The 19,329-nt window shown below is 40.6% G+C and overlaps 1 protein-coding gene across 1 annotated transcript in view; it reads right to left on the reverse strand.

Annotated features, from left to right (window-relative positions):
• Positions 1-19,030, reverse strand: part of TUBGCP3 (tubulin gamma complex component 3) — a 48,792-nt gene extending 29,762 nt beyond the window's left edge. Inside the window, exons 1-5 of the mRNA XM_085053086.1 lie at positions 18,739-19,030; positions 7,786-7,893; positions 5,960-6,027; positions 3,181-3,258; positions 2,371-2,588 (exon numbers count right to left, since the gene is read on the reverse strand). Of these exons, the coding sequence (XP_084909212.1) occupies positions 2,371-2,588; positions 3,181-3,258; positions 5,960-6,027; positions 7,786-7,893; positions 18,739-18,814 (548 nt within the window). The 5' untranslated portion in view covers positions 18,815-19,030. The remainder of the gene's footprint in view (positions 1-2,370; positions 2,589-3,180; positions 3,259-5,959; positions 6,028-7,785; positions 7,894-18,738) is intronic.
• Between the last annotated feature and the right edge of the window lie 299 nt (positions 19,031-19,329).

Raw genomic sequence — 19,329 nt, forward strand, 5'->3', positions numbered from 1 at the left:
ACATACATGTTTTCATAACAAAGATTAGCTTTGATAAAAAGTGTAATTGTGCTGAAACAGGTTAAAAGTAAAGGTACTATAAGAATAATAAACTGTCATACTAGAAAAACCTAAATGTTTAAGTTTTGTTATTACCTGAAACTGTAGTTACATGTCAAAGAACTAAAGAAGGATAGAAAAAGAAGAGAAAGTTCACTTTCCAGCTACTCTTTTAGATAGTTTGTATCAAGTGCCTGAGGATGTAATCAAGGAGGCAATATCCATACAAGTTCCAATTTCCCTTCCTTTCAAACTTGTCAATTTTTCTCACAAACGCTTAAACGTGAAAAAATGTCACACTGGCCAAGCTCCAGTCATCTGGGACCTCTCTGGTTAGCCAGGACTGATTAAATGATGAAGAGCATCTTAGCAAGCTCTTCTGCCAGCTCCCTCATCACTCTAGGACAAATCCCATCCAGTCCCACACACTTGTGAGCATCTAAGTGGATCAGCAAGTCAGTAACTACTCCCTCCCAGATTACAGTGGGTCCATCCTGCTCCCTGTCCATGTCTACCAGCTCAGGAGGCCAGCTGTCCTGAGAACAACCAGTCTCAGTGTTGAAAGTTCTGTTGTGTTCAGCATTGGTAAGGCCTCAGTACACAACGCTGAATTTTGGCTCTTCAGAAAAATGTACACTAGAAAAAAGAAAAACAGCTATAAAGGGAAGTTCAGGAGGGGTGAAGCTCACAAGGATTTAATTTGTGCTGTTCAGCTCACAGACTACACGACTAAAGAGCACGGTGAAATTGCTACAAAATGGAACAGTCTGAACAGGTCAGACCAAGAGTATGCCAGAAAGAGGGTAGGTTCTGCTGATATTTTTAAGCAAGCAGATATATGAAATAACCTCATTGACATATATTTTTGTATTGTATCAGGTTTATATAATGGCTGAGGCTGGAAGGGACCTCTGGAGATCACCTCCTACAACCTTTCTGATCAAAGCAGGATCAGCTAGAGAAGGTTACTTGGCATATTGCTCAAGTCATGTTTTTAATATTTTCAAGCATGGAGACTACACAACCTCTCTGGGCAACCCACTTCAGTACTTCACAATATGCCCCCTGCCCTTAAAACATACATCCCATTTTAATGCAAGAAGTTGAGATTTTTTCCCTTCTGATTAACTGTGATTCACAGAAATACAAATTTTGCAAGTTACCTCTTGCTCTTTCCCTGACCCAAACCAGTATGGCTCAGTCTTCTCTATACCCCTCATCATACCATTACACAGGTAAGATTCCCTGAGACTTTTCCAAGCTGAACAACTCCAGGTCTCACAGCTTCCCCTTATATGCCAGATGCTCCAACCCCTTAAATGGTTTTCAGCTTCCTTCTCCAGACTCCTTCCAGTCTGCCTGTATCTTTTCTTTGTACTGTAACTGGACCCTAGCCTTCCTTTACTGCTTATGTAGTTGCAGAAATATCTGCTGTTTCCCTTCATGCCCCTTGACAGATTAAGCTCTAGGCCAGTTTAGGATTTAATTGCAGTTACTCTGCCCCTGGATGCTCTTTTGCACCTGGCCCTGCTTCCATCTTTTGTACACTTTTTTATATGTTTTGTCAGAAGCAACTTGCTCATCCATGCAGGCCTCCTGCCACTTTTGCTTGAATTCCTCCTTGCCCATTTCTTTCTTTAGCTTGCAGGAGGTGATCCTTGAATATCAAGCAGCTCTCTAGTCCGGCAGTTGAACTAGATGATCATTGTATGTCCCTTCAAAAGGAATTATCCTGTTCTGTTCTCTCCTTAATGCCTCTTTCCGCTGGGGTAGCCTCTCAGGGAATCTTTCGAAGAAGATCCCAGGGAAGCCCTAAATCTCCCACCCTGAAGTCCAGGGATGGAATACTGCTTTTTACCATCCTTCCTCTTACAGAATCCTGAACTACATCACCTTATCACTACTGCAGTATTTGTAAAGTATATTAATAACAAAATCCAGTTCTGTCAGCACTAATTATTTCCATAATATGAATTCAATAACTCACATCAAATACACTCTACTAAAAAAAATACATCAACTCAAAAAAAGCTTTGGTCCTTTCTGAAAATGCATCTTGTGATTTTGTTTATATCACAAGTCTTGGGGGTGGGAAGGAAAATTAAGACACAAGAAGATATGATTAAGAATGGACACATTTGCACAGCCATTTACGGCTTCATATGGTCATGTGCCAGCACCTGATATTCTGAACTGTTCAGATCAGGAACCCAGTTTCTCTGCACCTAAAGTGGAATTTCCAATGGCATACAAAAGTGAAGGGTGGAGGAAAGAGGAAAAAAAAAAAAAAAGGCAAGTCTTCTCCAAACATATCTGTAAGGTGAAATTTACCCTGGAATGAGTGATTGTGGAGTTGGTGTTGGCCCATTTAGGGCATACAGGCTGATGCTGCTGATCCCACTGCTCCCCATGCTGCAGGAACTCTGGGCAGACTGAGCACTGCGGTCCTGGTAATTCAGTGGAAGGGTCTGAGGCCTGGCATAGTAGTAAGGGGTTGAGTGAGCATCCCGTGGCAATGCTTGAGCAAAAAGCGTGGCATAACTTGACACCTGAAAATGATTTGAAAAGGGAGGACTAATTTAAAAATATGTGGGAATTGCTTTAAATCACTTTTTTAGCTAACAGGAGGGTAACATCAAGAACACAAGAAATATCTAAAGACCATGTTTATGCAAAGAAAAATTGCTGATGCAATAATCATGACAAAAAACTTCCTTACAGTGAGCAACAGTAAGTTGCCCTGGAAATTGTCATTAGCAATAGCTGCAAAAAGGGCTTTGGTGCTAGCAGAGCTGCAATTGCATTTTGCTTTCCCTACTCCATTTAAAACTCATTAGCACATGAGCAGACATCACACCACCAAGCAGAAAGCAAACATAAAAACCATCCATCTAATAGAGTCACAACTTCAGTTACATGTGTTGGACAGCTCCTGTTTTTTACATTTACATAGCGTAAGAAAATTACACCAAATACTAGAGATATTTAAGTCGAGCGTTTTCTTCCTTTCAGCCTCACACACAGATACCATGAAAACAATCTGAGGTATTGGTTAAGTCTGGATAACGATTCTTAAAGACATCTAAAATAAGTGACATATATTTATTATTTCTCAGAAGCAACAAAGGTCACCTCACCTACCTTGTTAGACTGTTTACGTGGATCTTCGCTAAGGCTAAGCAGGAGGTAGAGAATTGACCATTTGTTTTTCAAAATGCCCTTCAAAAAAAGATGAAGGCAAGCATAAGTGAGTTTAACTCTTGACAGAATTCTATTTAATTATCGAACCTACTAATATATATGCATATAAATAAACTTTCCAGATAAATAAGACTAACTCAGAGCCACATTCCTGAATAAACTGGGAATGTGCAGTGCAGCCTCTGTATTGCTAATTTTAAGAATTTTCTCCATTGTGTTCAACTCATGAATTCTCACCTGCTCTCAGATCAGCAAGCAGGCTCAATTTAAAATTCATAGCTACTAAGAATGAGGTTTATACAGAGCTGAACTGTTACCAGCATTCCTACACATTCTCACCACTTAAAACATCTCAGATGCAGCCATTAATTTAACCTAAATGTGAAGAAGGAAGACTCTTTGTGAAGTCTTAAGCAAGGAATTGTCTTCTTTACTTCCCCCTCTACTCTCCTTAACAGGGAGGTCACAAAAGTGAGGGTTTCAATTTCTGTTACTTTCATGCCATTTATCAGAGCTACCAAAATCTTCACAGCATAAGATAGAGACACTGTTAATATGAAACTTGAGGTATACACAATATAGTCCTTAGCTAACAGACACATACAGACTGTTAGACTGTCAGCAGTTTTAGATCTCAAGAGAAAGCTTACCAACTTCAGCTAAAGTCCAAGCTACAAACAGAATACATTAGAGTGAAGGCAAGTACTAAAATGTTTTATTTTAAATATGCAGGTTCTTGGATATGTTACTCCATAGTTATGTGAAACTAACATTTGCACTTGAATTTACCAGGGACACAGAACCTTTTGATGGACATTAAGCTGAGTCAAAGAAACTTATACAAATTCCCTCATAATATTGATCAGGCCACAATCAATAGTAATACTAAGCAGTGTTGGATAAAAAGCAAACTTGAATCATATCAAGATTCAACACAGACTCCATCCCTTATGAAGCAACATAATTCAGTGGCATCAAAATTGCAAAAAAACACTTTCAAGGTCACTTAAAAATTTCCCTTTTAAAATATTTTCATTTTCACCATTTTCTAACTTTCCTACCTGCTGCAAATTATGCATTTAGCATGTATGATTTACACTAAGAAGTTTGGACATGGAGCATTCCTTTTCTCAGAACAGAGTCCACTAATGAAACCTACCAAACATTGTTATTTAAGAGTAAAAGGAGACATTCTATATTATTAGGTAGAGCAGAAGTCTATCATCTTCTGATTTGATCTCAAGACCAAGCAAAAAAGTAGATGTATCTGTTGCAAGTAACTAGTACAGCAACTAATTAACAACTGGTGAAGAAGGAGCAGTGACACAACTACTACTTTTACTGGCCAGGATAGAATAAATACAAGTGCTTCAGGAAGTGTGGTTTGCTCACTGGTAGGCTGCCACAGAAATAAGCATTGATCTCCTTTTCTGTTTGGAGTAATAGATGAAAGAAAGTTAAAACAGATTCACACACTTTTTTTCCTCCTAGCTGCTTTCAAGAGAATTGCTGGAAGAAGAAAGAGCCTCACTGACTCAGAAAACGTGTATCCCCTGTATGCCCTTCCCTATGCTCACAGGAAAATTATATAATTGTACACCATTAGTAATAAACCTAACAGCAGATTGAATAATAATTGGTAGCGTGAATTTTAAAGAAGCCATGATACCATTTCGCATACACAAGATGCTAGCAGAGGAAAGAAGAAAGGTTAAAAGAACCTTAAGTGTTTGAGGAGGCAGTAAAATACCAGGAGATAGCCTGCATTACGTTCAGAAGAATAACCAAACATAACACAGGCAAGGCATCTTATTTCAAAGATTAGTCATCAGGCTCTGCAGCACTTTGCCTGCCAAATGGCAGTGCAGTACATAAACTACAGAAAAATGTTAGAGGAAGTCTGTATTAACAGTCGTCTGCAAATCAGCTCTCTGCTATACAAATCAGTGCAAATAATACACAAACCCCCAAGATACTAAAACCAGGAAGACTTACTCAGTAACCTGTGCTCAAAACACTAACAAAGTAATGAGTAAGTTAAGTATGGAAGAGGGCAAGTTCTGACTAGTCATACTCTCCACAGAATACTTTTTTTGTAATCTTTAGCAATAATCTTAGCATTACCATGTTAAACTCAGGTTTTCTACACACTAACATCTTTCATCAGAATATCGACATGCAGTATTTGTTGATTAACACTGTGTGTTAGAGCTATCAAAGTCAGCAAACCCTTCACCTTCAACATTAAAAGTCTGGAGCACTTAAAAATTCAGAGGCATGAGAATACTAGATTAGTAAAATCAATATACTCCAAGGCATTTCTGCAAAATAAATGATGAGAAAATTCATCAGTTTTATATGTAAAATTAACACTTCATTTTTACAGAGTTCCTTTCTTCATATGAAGTACCCCTACATACAACTGGAATAAAATACTAAAAACATAGCTAGGGTTGAAAGGCATCTCTGAAAGTTGTCTAGTCCAATCCCCCTGCTCAAAGCAGGGTCATCTACAGCAGGTTGCCCATGACTGAGTCCAGACAAGTTTTGACTGCCTCCAAGGATAGACACTCCACAACTTTCCTAGGCAAGCTGTTCCAGCATTCAACCATCCTCCCAGAAAAAATACTGTTCATGACCTGAGCACTCTCCAAGGCAACTCTAACATCAAAAAGATGCTTATGTGTGCTTTCAGTTTTTTAGACATTTATTAAACTACCTGTGAACCGAGTTTTCTGTAGAGTTCTGAAAACAAAGCAGCATCTGCTTCCCTTCTTTGTCGCACAACTATTAAAAAAACCAAAAAACATAGATTAAAAATTTGAAAGAAGTGTAACAATCATGTCTTAACACATACTTACGGTAAATGAGAAAATGCAATCAAGAAAGCTTAATGATACCGGAGTCAGCCCTGAGAATTCTTGCAACAGAAGTGATTCAATATAAGTATCTGCTTTTCTTAGCTCAATCAAAATATGCATCTTTAAGTAAGTGCCCTTTTGAAGTCTAGTCTGCCATTCAGGAAGTTTAGGGACCTAAGGGACTGAAGACACAGCTGAAAGCAGATATGCATTAAAGAAGGTTATAAAAACTACATGTAATTGCTCCAAAACTAGAGTGTAATTGTTTCTATTTTAGGCAATAAAATCAAGAAAAAAATGTAGTAATGCCTTTTGCTGCAAGTTAGGCAGAATTCCAAGGTCACACAACTTTTATATATTACAAAAAGTAATTGTCTCAAATCAATGTCTGTCACAGAAGTATCTTCTCAGAGCTAAGATTTCTTAAAAAGCTATGCTACATCTGAAAGACTAAAAGAAAAACAAGGCAATAAAAACATCTGAAGAAACTTCAGTGACACAAAAAATAGCTACTAAATGTTAGAAATGTTAATTAGCATCAAGTATCACTGCTAAGTACACTTTGCCAACTAAGTCACTTTTTGTGTGGCATCTCCAAGATAAATGTAAAGTTAAAAGGCACTTATTACATGACCGCTAACATAAGCCTACAAGCTGAAGCTGGAGAGAAGTAAGATGAGGGAGACAGTCCTCTTCAGAAAACTGGCAATAGGCCCAAAGAATATATGCTGTGCTGCCTACAACTAGCCAGAGCATGGCAGAAAGTATATATTGTAGATCCCAGCATTTTGGAGTTGTAGCTAGAAGAATTCTAATGGGCTTATTTGCCTATCAGCAAGTAACAGAAGCTCTGCATTAACAAAAAATACACATGGACCTTAAACCAGTTAAAACCACTGACGTCAGTTATCCTAATTCAATCTCTCTGAATCTTCAAAGCTCAAATATGAAGCTTTAACTTCATTAGCACAATTCAAGTAATTGTTTCTGGACATGCAACTGTGCAGCAGAATCTGCTGAAAGCAGTATTTGGCTTTTTAATAAGAATTAATCACACCCCCTTTGGATGGACACAGTGCAACACTTGACTCAGAGCAGCACAGAGCACAATGGAATGGAACTGCAACATGCCTTACAAAGTTATGGTCTGTGATTTTGGTTTTGAGAAGGTAGTTGCAGAAAACTTGTAGAGAAACCAAAGGGGCAAGAAATAATCAGGTAAGTCACAAACCATTCCATCAATTCCCAGGATGCTCATTCAAGTTTTACACAGGTGCTGATGAAGTTAATTGCACCTAGGTATAATATACTAAAGTGCACATCTCAAAAATATCAGTCTTTTAGTCTTCTAAAAAGAACGATGAATTCATAAATTCTAGCTAGTATTAAGATGAAAGGAGTGTTGTATTAATTGTTCTTTGTCTTCATATTGGCTAAGATATAAAGCAGCAAGGAAAGTCTAAGCTGAGTATTCAGAAAAATCTAAGCTGTGAATACAAATCGCCACTCAGGAATATTCACTAGGAAATTAATGGAAGTTACACCATGAGATTTTCAGGAGGTAAGCATTAATAATAGATTAGATAACTATCTGTGAGACAGAGTTGTCCCCTTTACAGAGAAATAACCTGATTAACTTCATAAAGAGCTTTGTATTTGTAAGAAAGGAACAAGATGCACTTACGTTCTTTCTTGATTTTCTCCGCTACAAGAAATTCATCACGCTCAACAGTGGGAGCAAAATTGCTTCCAATAACTCTCACTGCATACTGAAACTGTTGGGCTGCATCAGCTGAAAGATAAAGAAAACTTTCAGTTAAGGAGAATGCTAAAGTTCTATTAAAACTAATTTTGAAAAGTGTGACATGAGATTACATTGCTATGCCTGAAAGTGGCATAAACATATCTAGCTTACAGCTGATAATGTGCTGCAATCCTTAGACACACTTCTAACCAGAGGGCAGTAAAGTCTAGTTTATCCAGTTTAGCACAGTATTAATGCTACACTTGAAACACTCACCTGTACACACTCCACAAATAACTGCACCAAAATTTGTGAATAAGCCTTTCCCATTCTGTGCTGAAAGAGACACCTAGGTCTATGCAGTTATTAGAGAGGATCTGCACACTTAGCTGGCTCTGCCCATCACCACAGCTGGAAGTGCTGTGGGACTTGGCACACCATTCAGCTCACGCGCCACAGCAATACAGTCTTGTTCACCACCTACCCAAGCATCTTCACATGGACATCCACAACAGCTGTTTTACCAGTTTGTATGATTTCACCCTTTGGTTCAAAGCCAGCTCAGAGATATCAGCATCACATCCCAATGCATAATGTGGGCACTAACAGAGAGGGCACAAGTCAGTGACCTCCCGCCACTGCTTCTTCCTCATGCAGTATTTCTATTTTTAATATTGCTGTTGAACAGTAGTTTTAGTGCAAGTATCTTACTTTCTGGGAAAACTAACAGTCTGGTAACACCAAGATAGGGCCAGGTCAGTATTAATGCCTCTACAGTATATTCATATTCCCATGTATTGACCTGAAAATCAAACAATAAGCCTACAGACCTGTCAAGTGCCCATACAGAAGGTCAGACATTTTTATTCCTTATCTAGATAACACAAGGAAAAAGGTACATAAGAAAACATCCAAGTGTGCTTGTCAGGTATATGAATCTTTTTAGTTCAGGCAGAAAAACCCACCTAAGCAATTCTGCATATTGGCTGTTCTGTGTATAACAATTATGTGTGCAAATGCATCAGAGCCTTGTGTGTTTTATTTAGCCAGATGAGCATTCAGCTTTCATGGAAAACTGCCGAGTAATGCAGCAAAGGTTTGGCCAAGGAAAAACCATGGATGCTGGTCAGGACAAATATGCACAAAAGGAACAGAAAAATGAAATAAGGTAAAGGACCATTAGAAGGAAAAATATTTTAAGCATTTATCATGTCTTAAATAATATTTACAATTGAGAAAAAATTGCCTGGGAGATACTAAGAGTTAATTATTGATTAAATGCATTAAAGTCTCCAAATATTTATGGATAGAAGTTGGAAATTTGAAAATCATAATGTACTAGATTTTCTCTGAATGCTATACATGCTTTTTGAACGTATATTTTATACTGTCTTGTACTATAAATGTCACCCACTGGTCCTACTCTACCAGAATACAGCTGTACAACTGTAGAACAGCAAGCATTAACCAATTCACACAAGGAAGTACCTCACATAATCAGGAAAACAGTCTGCTCAGACAAAATCATTAGCATTTGACAGTATTTGACAATATTGGCCTACAGAAGTAGCAAGAGTATTGTTCTACTGCCAGAGAAGAAAATGCCAATATCCAGACTACTGTACGGTCACAAATCTCTATGACTTAATTGCCTCCTCTACTGTTAGACTAAGCAACCTTTCAATTGCAAGTGTTTGAAAGCCTTTGAAATATAAGCCTTTGAAAATACAAATATAATAATTTAGTAGTCCAGCTATCGATGAACCAGGTGTGAAGGGTTAAGTATGAGGAAGCATTTCTGTGTAATTCTTAAGTTTAATGCAGGACATTACAGAACTCAAGATTTCAAAAAGTATTCTGTATGGTCAATTAAAGTCAAATACTGGCACTAAGTTATCCCAAACAACATATGTTCCATTAATTCCTCAACCACGTCCTTGGCAGCAGACAGGAAAGGGGCAAGTTTTTCCCGTAATGGGGAAGTTCTAAGGAAGATCTATTACCTTCTGTAACAACCTTCTATTTCAACACCAACCATAGCAAGACTAGCTAAAGCACTGAAACTTAGGATAGTCTTTTCCACACTGCCCTAACAAGGCATCTGAGAAATACATCTAGTTGAAAGACTATGATTCCATCCAACAAATCCTGCTTTTTAAACCTGTTACACTACTGGCAACAGGAACAAAGCTATTTGCTCTTTATACATTGCTGATTTGCACCAGCAATTAAACAGCTCTGTAACAAGACTGGCTTTCTATTTTATTTAATTCAGATTTTCATGTTTTATTCATATTAAGTCCAGTTTCTCTTTTACAAACAAAATTCCCTGCTGTGGGTGTTTCTTCAGCAGATTATTTCTCATGAATCCGTAAAATAACTTCAGTATCTGAAGTGATTAAATATAACTTAATACAGCTATGTGTCAGTACAATAAAAATTCACATCGCTTATAACTAATAAGCACATTTAATTGCTTCCCTCCTCAAAGAATCATCCTTACAACAGCAGACATACTTAAAATATACAGCTATCTATCTATTTGAACATCCTTCAACAGAAAATGATTACTACGTGACTGTTACATAACAGGAAGCTCAATATATCTGATGCAGCTGTCTGAGATCTAAAGGGGGCAAAACATTGATCATTACTTGATTTCCAGAGGTCTGGTGGGAAGACAGAATGCAAATAGAGACAGCCACTTCTCCTCAGACTATATCCCTTAAGTAACACACACACAATGATACTGATAAGCAGCCATGCAGCTGAACAGAGAACTAGCACCTGTGAATCACAAAAAAAAATATATTAAAAACTGTCTCCTTAGAACAAAGCAATCCATCAATCATTCAAAGATCTATACTCCACACAGCCATTCAAACATTCCTACACACAATGCAGTATTAGAACTGAACTACTTCAAAAGGCAGATAACAGCATTTTAAAGGTGAAGAAAATACAACTGTACCACATGAAAAAAAAAATAGAAGCAATGCACAGAAAGACTCTGGTTGTAAAGAAAGCAAGGAGAAATAGGACTAAAGATTAAATTTAAACAAGAAGTTCAAGAGACAAGGAGATAACTGGCCAAGGTACTTCCAAGATGCCAGTATTTCAGAAGACATACTGAAACGCAGCAAGACTTTTGCTATAAAGAAGCTTCTAACATTACCTATAATTTTAAGGAAGTGAACTGAAATTCACTTTATACTCTTACACATTTATTTAAACAAACTTGATTATAGGTCAATTAAGTTTCCAAAAGGGGGCAGAGGAAAGTCCTGAAAAACCTAAGTAGTAATTGAAACTGTTTTTCCACATATTAATGTATCATGATTGTGAGAAACCTTGCTTCTTGGAAAGAAGATATTTGGTTATTTAAATAAATCTATAAATTATTTCTAAACTATAGGACCATGCTAAAGAAAGCTTAGGTAAATCAAACAGTAATCACTTTCTTCTCTCAAAGACTTCAAAGATTAGCAAACTCTCTCCACTCTCTTTTTCCAGTCAGCTGTCTGTCATCCCAGGCAACTATTTTCCTCAAACACAAACACAAAATTATTGTAAAACAATTACACTCTGAACAGCAATCAGTACTCTAGGAGTGGCACTGACAAGGTAAAACTTATTGCTGCAAACTACTCAGATACAAATGAGGCCAAAAACATCTGTGGAAGAAAAAGAAAACCCAAACAACAAACTGTTTGCAAAATGCCTAATGTGCTACTGTTGCAAAACTAAGCTTGGAAGGAAAGGTATAGAACTTTTCAGCTTCTCACATATACCATGAATACATATTATATTTTATCATATTTGTCAAGACTGTAATGCTGCTGTATCTCCTCTGTTTTACTAATATCAGAAGTTGCACATCACTGTGAAGTATTACCTGGGGAGAAAAGTAACTGCATTAACATGACATATAATGATAAACTAGAACAGTAGTCCCAAATGCCATTAGCATTACTGTTTTGTTCTTGATGAGAATCTACGTGCATTGTGAACACAACTGCTTGTTCCTGTAGAAAACACTAGGTTTGAAAAGTGCAACTTTAGGACCAGCCTGGGTTGAGGTAATCCTCGACATGACTGCAGACTGGTAGAACTCATTGAGAGCAGCCTCGCAGAGAAGGACTTGGGAGTTCTCATGGATGAAAAGCTGGACATGAGCCAGCTCACTGCCCAGAAGGCCCAAACACATCCTGGACTGCATCAAAAGAGAAGTGGCCAGTAGATCAAGGGAGGTGATTCTCTCCTTTACTGTGACCTCGTGAGACCCCCACCTGCAGTGCTGCATCCAGCTCTGGGATGCCCAGCACAGGAAAGATGCAGACCTGTTAAGAGCAGATCCACAAGAGGCCATCAAGATGGTCAGAGGGCTGGAGCACCTCTCCTGTGAAGCCAGGCTGGGAGAGCTGGGGTTGTTCAGCCTGGAGAAGAAAAGGCTCTGGGCAGAGACCTTATTGTGGCCTTTCAGTACCTAAAGGAGGTTATAAAAAAAAGAGAGAGAACAACTTTTTACACAGGCAGATAGAAGCAGGACAAGGGGGAATGATTTTAAAATAAAAGAGGAGACATCTAGACAACATGCTAGGAAGAAATTCTTCAAAGTGAGGGTGTTGAGACACTACAACATATTGCCGACAGAAGTTGTTGATGTCCTATCTTGGAAGGGCTCAAGGCCATGTTGGATGGGTTTTGAGCAACCTGGTCTAGTGGAAAGGGTGTCCCATCCCATGGCAGAAAGGCTGGAACCAGATGACCTTTAAGGTACCTTCCAAGTGAAGCCTATGATTCTATGACGTATTCCTGAAAAAAATTATTACATCAGTCTTCTGATTTAGTCAACTATCTTAAACTTCTCTTCTGTTAATACAAATTTTTAGTTCAAGCATTTTAAATTTATTGTTAATTAACTGTTTTTCTAGTCTCCAGACTCCTTTTCCACAAAGGAAAATAAACCAACAAAAGCACAAAATAAAGTCCAAGCCACACACTCCCATATCTTTCCTTACTTAGATGTTGTCCACAAACTTTAAAGCACAGCACAGGAAACACTACTATTCTTTAATTCTGTTAACGTGGCTGGCTCTTTGTGCATTGTTAGTAAACAGATTTATTTGAAGACTGTCCCAACTCTGTCACAATCTTTTCAGAACTTTACCTCACTGTGAATTTTTGCCTCTTTTGTCAACTCACATCTGCTCTGTTATTAGCATAGGTAAAACTCCCTCTGTATCACCTTCTGAACGAACTCTATGCTTTCCCCCTCCCACGAAATTTTAACCTCTATTCCAATAGTGCAGAGTTTAAAAAACTCAAATCAAATAGCAATAACAAAACTGCCACTGACACTCTGGAGATTAAATTGAGGCCACAGTATGGACTTCCATCGCTGTTGAGCCGCTAGCAGAGAAGAGGATCCCAGTTCTCAGTGTAGCAAGAAAAGGCATTTATTATTTTGATTTCCTTATATATATAGACTTTTCAGAGGTCGCCCAGATTGGTCAGCCAGAAACCTCCCCCTAGGCCCAATTGGCCAGGCCTGAACTGTCCAAGTCTCGAGACACTGTTTGAAAAACATCCAGACTTTATCTTTGTTTATGAAACACAGCAGAATGTTCTCATGAGAAAGACCTGTGCTAGCCACAGACTTCAGGTAGCAAATTGCTCCCCGAAGATTGAAATACCACTTTTCTTTCTAGAGCATGCAGATCTCAGCTAGTACTTTGGCACACAAAAATCTCTTTAGGATTCAAACCCAAATAGATTTAGCTAGAATATTTGCAGCAATACCATTTGTTTCCATTGGAGGCACTAAGAGTTCTGAGAGCTGACCACTTTGTCTACAGTGTCCAAGATTACCACGATGTTTGTGAAAGACCACTAAGAACAAGTTCTTTGTCAGAAGGACTAAAATCACTGTCCTAAGAGAGGCATGTAACCTTGTATAACTGCTGGAGTCCACAAAAACAGGGGAAGAAAAAATATTATAGAAAGTACTGCACAGGTAGGCAAGCTTCATGCAAGATCAGGTTTAAGTATAAAAGTGAGCTGGATAGCCTGGAAAAACAAAGAACATTGATAATACAAAGCTGGTACAGTAGTTCTTAGACACCATAAGGACATGTGAAAGAGAAGGTCAGCAACAGCTCTGACTGCAGGTGTAGAGACCCCCAACTAACCACAGTGGCTGACTGCAGACACACAGCACCATGGAAAGCTTTAGGCTTCATCTTGAGGACTGCCTAGAGCACAGGAGCAGAGAGCTTTCAAACCTTAGTTCTGGGAAAAAAAAGTTTAGGTAGGTAATTAAAACAACAACAACAAAACTAAACATTTATTCCACATAACTCAGTAGACCTTGTAACGAATTTTTCAGAGGCAGAGCTGTTTGCAAAAAATCCCAGTAACTAGGCCTATGCAGCTGAACTGATTCTGGAAACAAGTCAAGCCATCTACTTAGGGGATGATCCCTAAAGGGGGAAGAGAGAAGAAGGCTCCACCACTGAGAGCCTGAAGTCACATTCCATCAAACCACAAATTCACTTCAACATAAATCTTTAACAAGCAGAGAAGGTGGAAGCCTTCTAAGGCCATCATGGGGCGAAGCAAAAAAATTCTTGACAAGGGCTTATGGAAGACTTGAGGCATGGGATTGCACAATGTAGACACGGAAGAGTAATTCCACCTTAACCTTAGTTGCACAATTATCATACAGACATTACATAAACAGAACCCTTCAGCTCCTCCTGAAGCCATAGCTTCCTCACAAACATAATAACACACAAGTGCTGAGAAGGAACAAAGGGAGAAGAAAAATTCTGAAGGACAAACTGAGGGAATGTACAGGCAAGAACAACCATTAAATCATCAAACCTCAATTCGTTTATTATTTACCCATTAAACTTCACCCAATTACATCAGTACCTTGTACTTCACATTCACAGCAGGTTAACTACATTAATGGTTTAAGATGGATGTTTTCAGCTTGTTTTGAATTGTTAGTAGAAATTTCTCTATTAAATTTAAAGATCTTTTAAGTGTCCAAGGTTTTTGCCCCCGAACTCTGTAAAATTAACTGAACATCATAAATTACTTTCCAAAGACTAATCTGATAATATATGTAAAGTCTTCCTCCAAAGAGAATGTGTATATACAAAGCAGCCTAACTTCACCATGCACAAGGAGCAGAAAAGCTGCACACAGACCACTAACCACACACTAATACCTCACTTCAAACTTTACCTGTGCCAAAAGGAACAAGAATTACAAGCTTGAAAAACAGCAAAATGCTACATGACTTGTTTGATGGGTTCCTTACCACCTAGGGATACATGCATCAGCTCAAAGGATGCTAGTAGTAACAAAATTCCTTTACTGTCTTTATGTTTTCCTTGGACACAGATATCAGGGGGTGGGGGGGAACAACCACCACACACTTTTCATGGCAGACTTGCACAGACTTTTTGCTTTATCAGTCTCTATACAATGGAAATCAACAGCTGACCTAACACATGTACTACTGTTGACTGCTTCAAGGGAAGTCCTATGTTAGAAGGGTGAGGTTTCAGTGCTAGCAACCCTCATAGCACAGGAATAAAGAGCAGGGTAAGAATGGGCTTCCCATCTGTCACATGCATAAAAACATGGGTGATAAATGTGGCAGACAACCCGCTTTTATTTTTTTAAGCTGTCACTTCAAAGAAGTCCTCATATAACCTTAAAGTGGGCAGACGAGCAGGCTACAGATCGCATGCAGGAACTTACTGTAATTTTGCCCAAAAATGCCATTTTCATTAGTCAAAGAACGAAGGGATTTCATTTAAATTATTAGAATCCCAACACAGGTTCAACACTTATTAAAAAAAAAAACAACAAAGAACAAAAGCCAGTTCTCTTGCATGTTTTCGCACATATTGCTCGCAAATAAAATTATTATTCCAGTCAGGAGACACAGAGATGCATCTAAACTATGACTTCAAAAAGAAGCTGGACCCTAAGTTACTAGAAGTGAGACATCTCACCCCAATACTCGTACTTCATTTGCTAAACAGAGGTTTCCATTTCTATTCTCATGCTCTAACTTTTTAAAGTATTACACACCTAGATAACACCAAGAAACAAGCTTAGATAGAGTTTAGATTGCATTCCTGTTCAAATCTAAGAAAAAAGAGTCATGAAGAAAACAGGACCAGGCAATATAGAAATAACGTCTTCAAAAAGACATCCACTATTCCAATAATGCAAGATAATCTGTTTTCCATTTTTTAATTCATTTTTGGAAGTAGAACTAGAACAATAATTTGAGATTTATGGTAGCAAATGTTTGAAGTACTCTTAAGCAAGAACATTTTTTGATGTTTCAGAATGTTGTCAGAAACAAGTTTTCGAAGAATGTTAAAAGCAAGAAACAGCTTTAAAAGCAGAGCTATAAGAGCACCTTAGAATTGCAGGCTGATGTGAAGCACCCTTTAAAATACAGTTACAGAAATTGCTAAAACAAACGTGGTTACAGAAGAGCACAAGAGGCATTAAACAGTTTAGAAGCTACTGCTGACTTGGTGGAGATAGGGGAAGAGTACAAACTTGCCATATCCTGATAAAATCCAACAACATGAATTCCTATCACAGAAATACTACAGATTCTGTTTAAAAAATAAATTTATTACCTTGCAGAAGACTTAAAAATTGAATGAAGAAGGGAAAGATTTTGAAAAACAAAACACAGCAACCAACAGCTGTTGATCATGGAATTATTTAGGTTGAAAAAGACCCTTAAGATCTTAGGGTTATATGGAGTGTTTTCTGTGAAGGAGTCCCTACTCAACAGTTCAGTGAAGACAAAGATTCCAACTTCCCTCCAATTCTACCAAGGTTCTCATATCACAGAATGACAAAGTGGTTTGGGCTGGAAGAGACCTTCAAAGATCATCTCATCCACTTCCCCGACATGGTCAGGGACATCTTTCACAAGATCAGGCTGCTCAAAGCCCCACCCAGTCTGGTCTTGAACACTTCTAGATATGGGGCATTCAGAACACCTCTGGGCAACCTGTTCCAGTGCCTCACAACCCTCATAGCAAAAATTTCTTCCTTGGGTCCAATCTAAACATATCCTATAACTGTTTAAAGCCGTTAAAACTTGTTCCGTCACTTTAGGCTTTGGTAAAAGGTGTCTTTCTTACAAGCCCTAAGCACCAAAAGGCCACAATGAAGTCTCTAAGCAGAGCCTTCTCCACGCTCAACAACCACAAATCTCTCAGGCTTGCTTTTTAGGAGAGGTGCTCCATCCCTCTCACCACTTTTATGACCCTCCTCTGGACCTGCTCTAACACATCCATGTCTTTTCAGTACTGAGGGCCCCAGAGCTGAACACAGTACTGCAGATGGGGTCTCACCAGTGCAGAGCAATGAGGGGAGAATCACCTCTCCCTCCCTGCTGTCCATGCTTCTTTTTAAGGAGCTCAGGATACAGTTGGCTTTCTGGGATGCACCTTACTGCCTCATGTCCAATTTTTCATCCACCCCCCAGGTCCTTCACTGCAGGGCTGCCCTCAATCCACTTGCCCCCCATTCCCTACAGACACTAGGGATTGCTCAGACCTGGGTGCAGAACTTTGGGGCTCACACAGGCCCACTCCTCAAGGCTGTCAAGGTCCCTCTGCATGGCACTCCCTTCCCTCCAGCACATCAGCTGCACTGCTCAGCCTGGTGTCATCTGCAAACCTTCCAAAGGCACATTCAAGTCCACTGTCTATGCTATTAATAAAGATATTGATCATCATCAATCCCAATACAGACCTCTGAGGGACACCACTTGCTACTGATCTTCATTTTGGCTTTAAGACACTGACTACAACTCTTTGGATGTGGCCATGCTACCACTTCCAGGTCCTATTCACCAAACAGTTCATCCATTAAACCCATATATGTCCAACTGAGAGACACAGATGCGGTGTGAGACCACAACATGCTGTCTGCAATACAGGGAAAGAAAGTTCGAGAGACAGACTACACATATATGTACCTTGTTACTCACTTTCTAGATTTCTAAGATAGCAATAATTCACAGGTAGGCCACATTTTAGTAATTTCTTACAACAGGTCAATGCTCAAAAGTTTTAGTTACTGTCCTGGAAATATCTAAACGGGCTTGTCAGAAGAGAGGGGCATGGAGAGAGAAAAGACTTGATATAAAAGACTAGACAGCCATTACTAATAAGGGAGAACGTCATCTCTCATACAAACAGATGAAATAAAAGAAAACAGATGCAATAAAAGCTTTTGCATGAGTGTGTCTAGTGAGCAATGCTTATAAACAGAGCAACTTAAAAAGGAGACTCAGCAGATGCGCGCCTTCCTTTCCACCCCTCCGACTGCTTACTAAAAACAGTCTTTGCCTTGACTGCAAGGGAGAAACTTATGCAAACGGGCAAGAGATGGATTCCCCTGCTGGAGACTCGCAGCAGCACCAAGACACGGAGGACCTGTAGCGGACCCGGCGCGCGTCAATGGCTCCGCTCGAGCCGGCACCGGCGGGAGGAGGATGCTCCTCAACGGGTACACAGCCCCCTTTTGCTCACACATCCCGGCACGATGCCCCGCTCCCCCAAGAGGAGAAGGCCTTCCAGAGCCGGCCAAACGCTCCGAGGTAGCCGGAGGAGGATGGCACGAAGCCGCCTCCAGCCGCTGGGCTCGGGCTCCCGGGGCCGCTGCCGTACCCGGCCGGCACCCAGCACCGCCCCGGCTGCAACCCCCGGGCCCTGAGGCCGCCGACGCTCCCCGCCGAGGGTCGAGGGGGCCGGCACCTCTCCCGCCCTGCCGGGGCAGCCCCCGCGGGCTCCGAGCGCTGCCGGCGAGGGAATGGCGGGGGGACGCCGTTACCTTCGCTCTTGCCCAGGATGCGGCAGCAGAGGCTCTGCAGCAGAACGTTGGGGGATTTTTGGTCCGGAGTCGCCATCGCCGCGCGGGAGGCAGGCGGCGGCGCAGGGGCCGGGAGCGGGTGGCACAGCCGGAGCGGGGCGGGATGGCACAGGGGAGGGGGGAGGCGAGGACGCGCCGCGCGGTCGGCAGCGCAGGGACCCGGCGACACCTCCCGCTCCCGCCGCCGCCTAGGGCGCCATTTTAACGGGACCCGCCGAAAGCCGCAGCGGCGGCCGCACGCCCACAATGCCCCGCGCGGCGGTTCCGGGGCAGGCCCCGCCCCAGCGCGCGGGCAGGGCGCGCGGCGGGAGCAGCCCGCCATGGCTGTGAGGCGCGGGGGACATTGCCGGAGCGCAGCGCCTGCCGTGCTCGGAAACACCGCTCAGCCGCCCCTCCGAGCCCCTGAAGGCACATCCCAGCAAAGCACAGGCTCGCCTCAGCAAGCGCGGGAGGTGAGGCCTTCTCAGGCCAGCACGGGCGGGAGCGAAAAAGTCCGTGATGCAGAGTTTACGGAGGACTTGAGGCACGGGATTGCAGAATGTAGACACGGAT

The sequence above is a fragment of the Lichenostomus cassidix genome, chromosome 1 (genome assembly GCF_008360975.1).
Source record: "Lichenostomus cassidix isolate B80296 chromosome 1, HeHo_3.0, whole genome shotgun sequence".
Lineage (NCBI taxonomy): Eukaryota > Metazoa > Chordata > Aves > Passeriformes > Meliphagidae > Lichenostomus > Lichenostomus cassidix.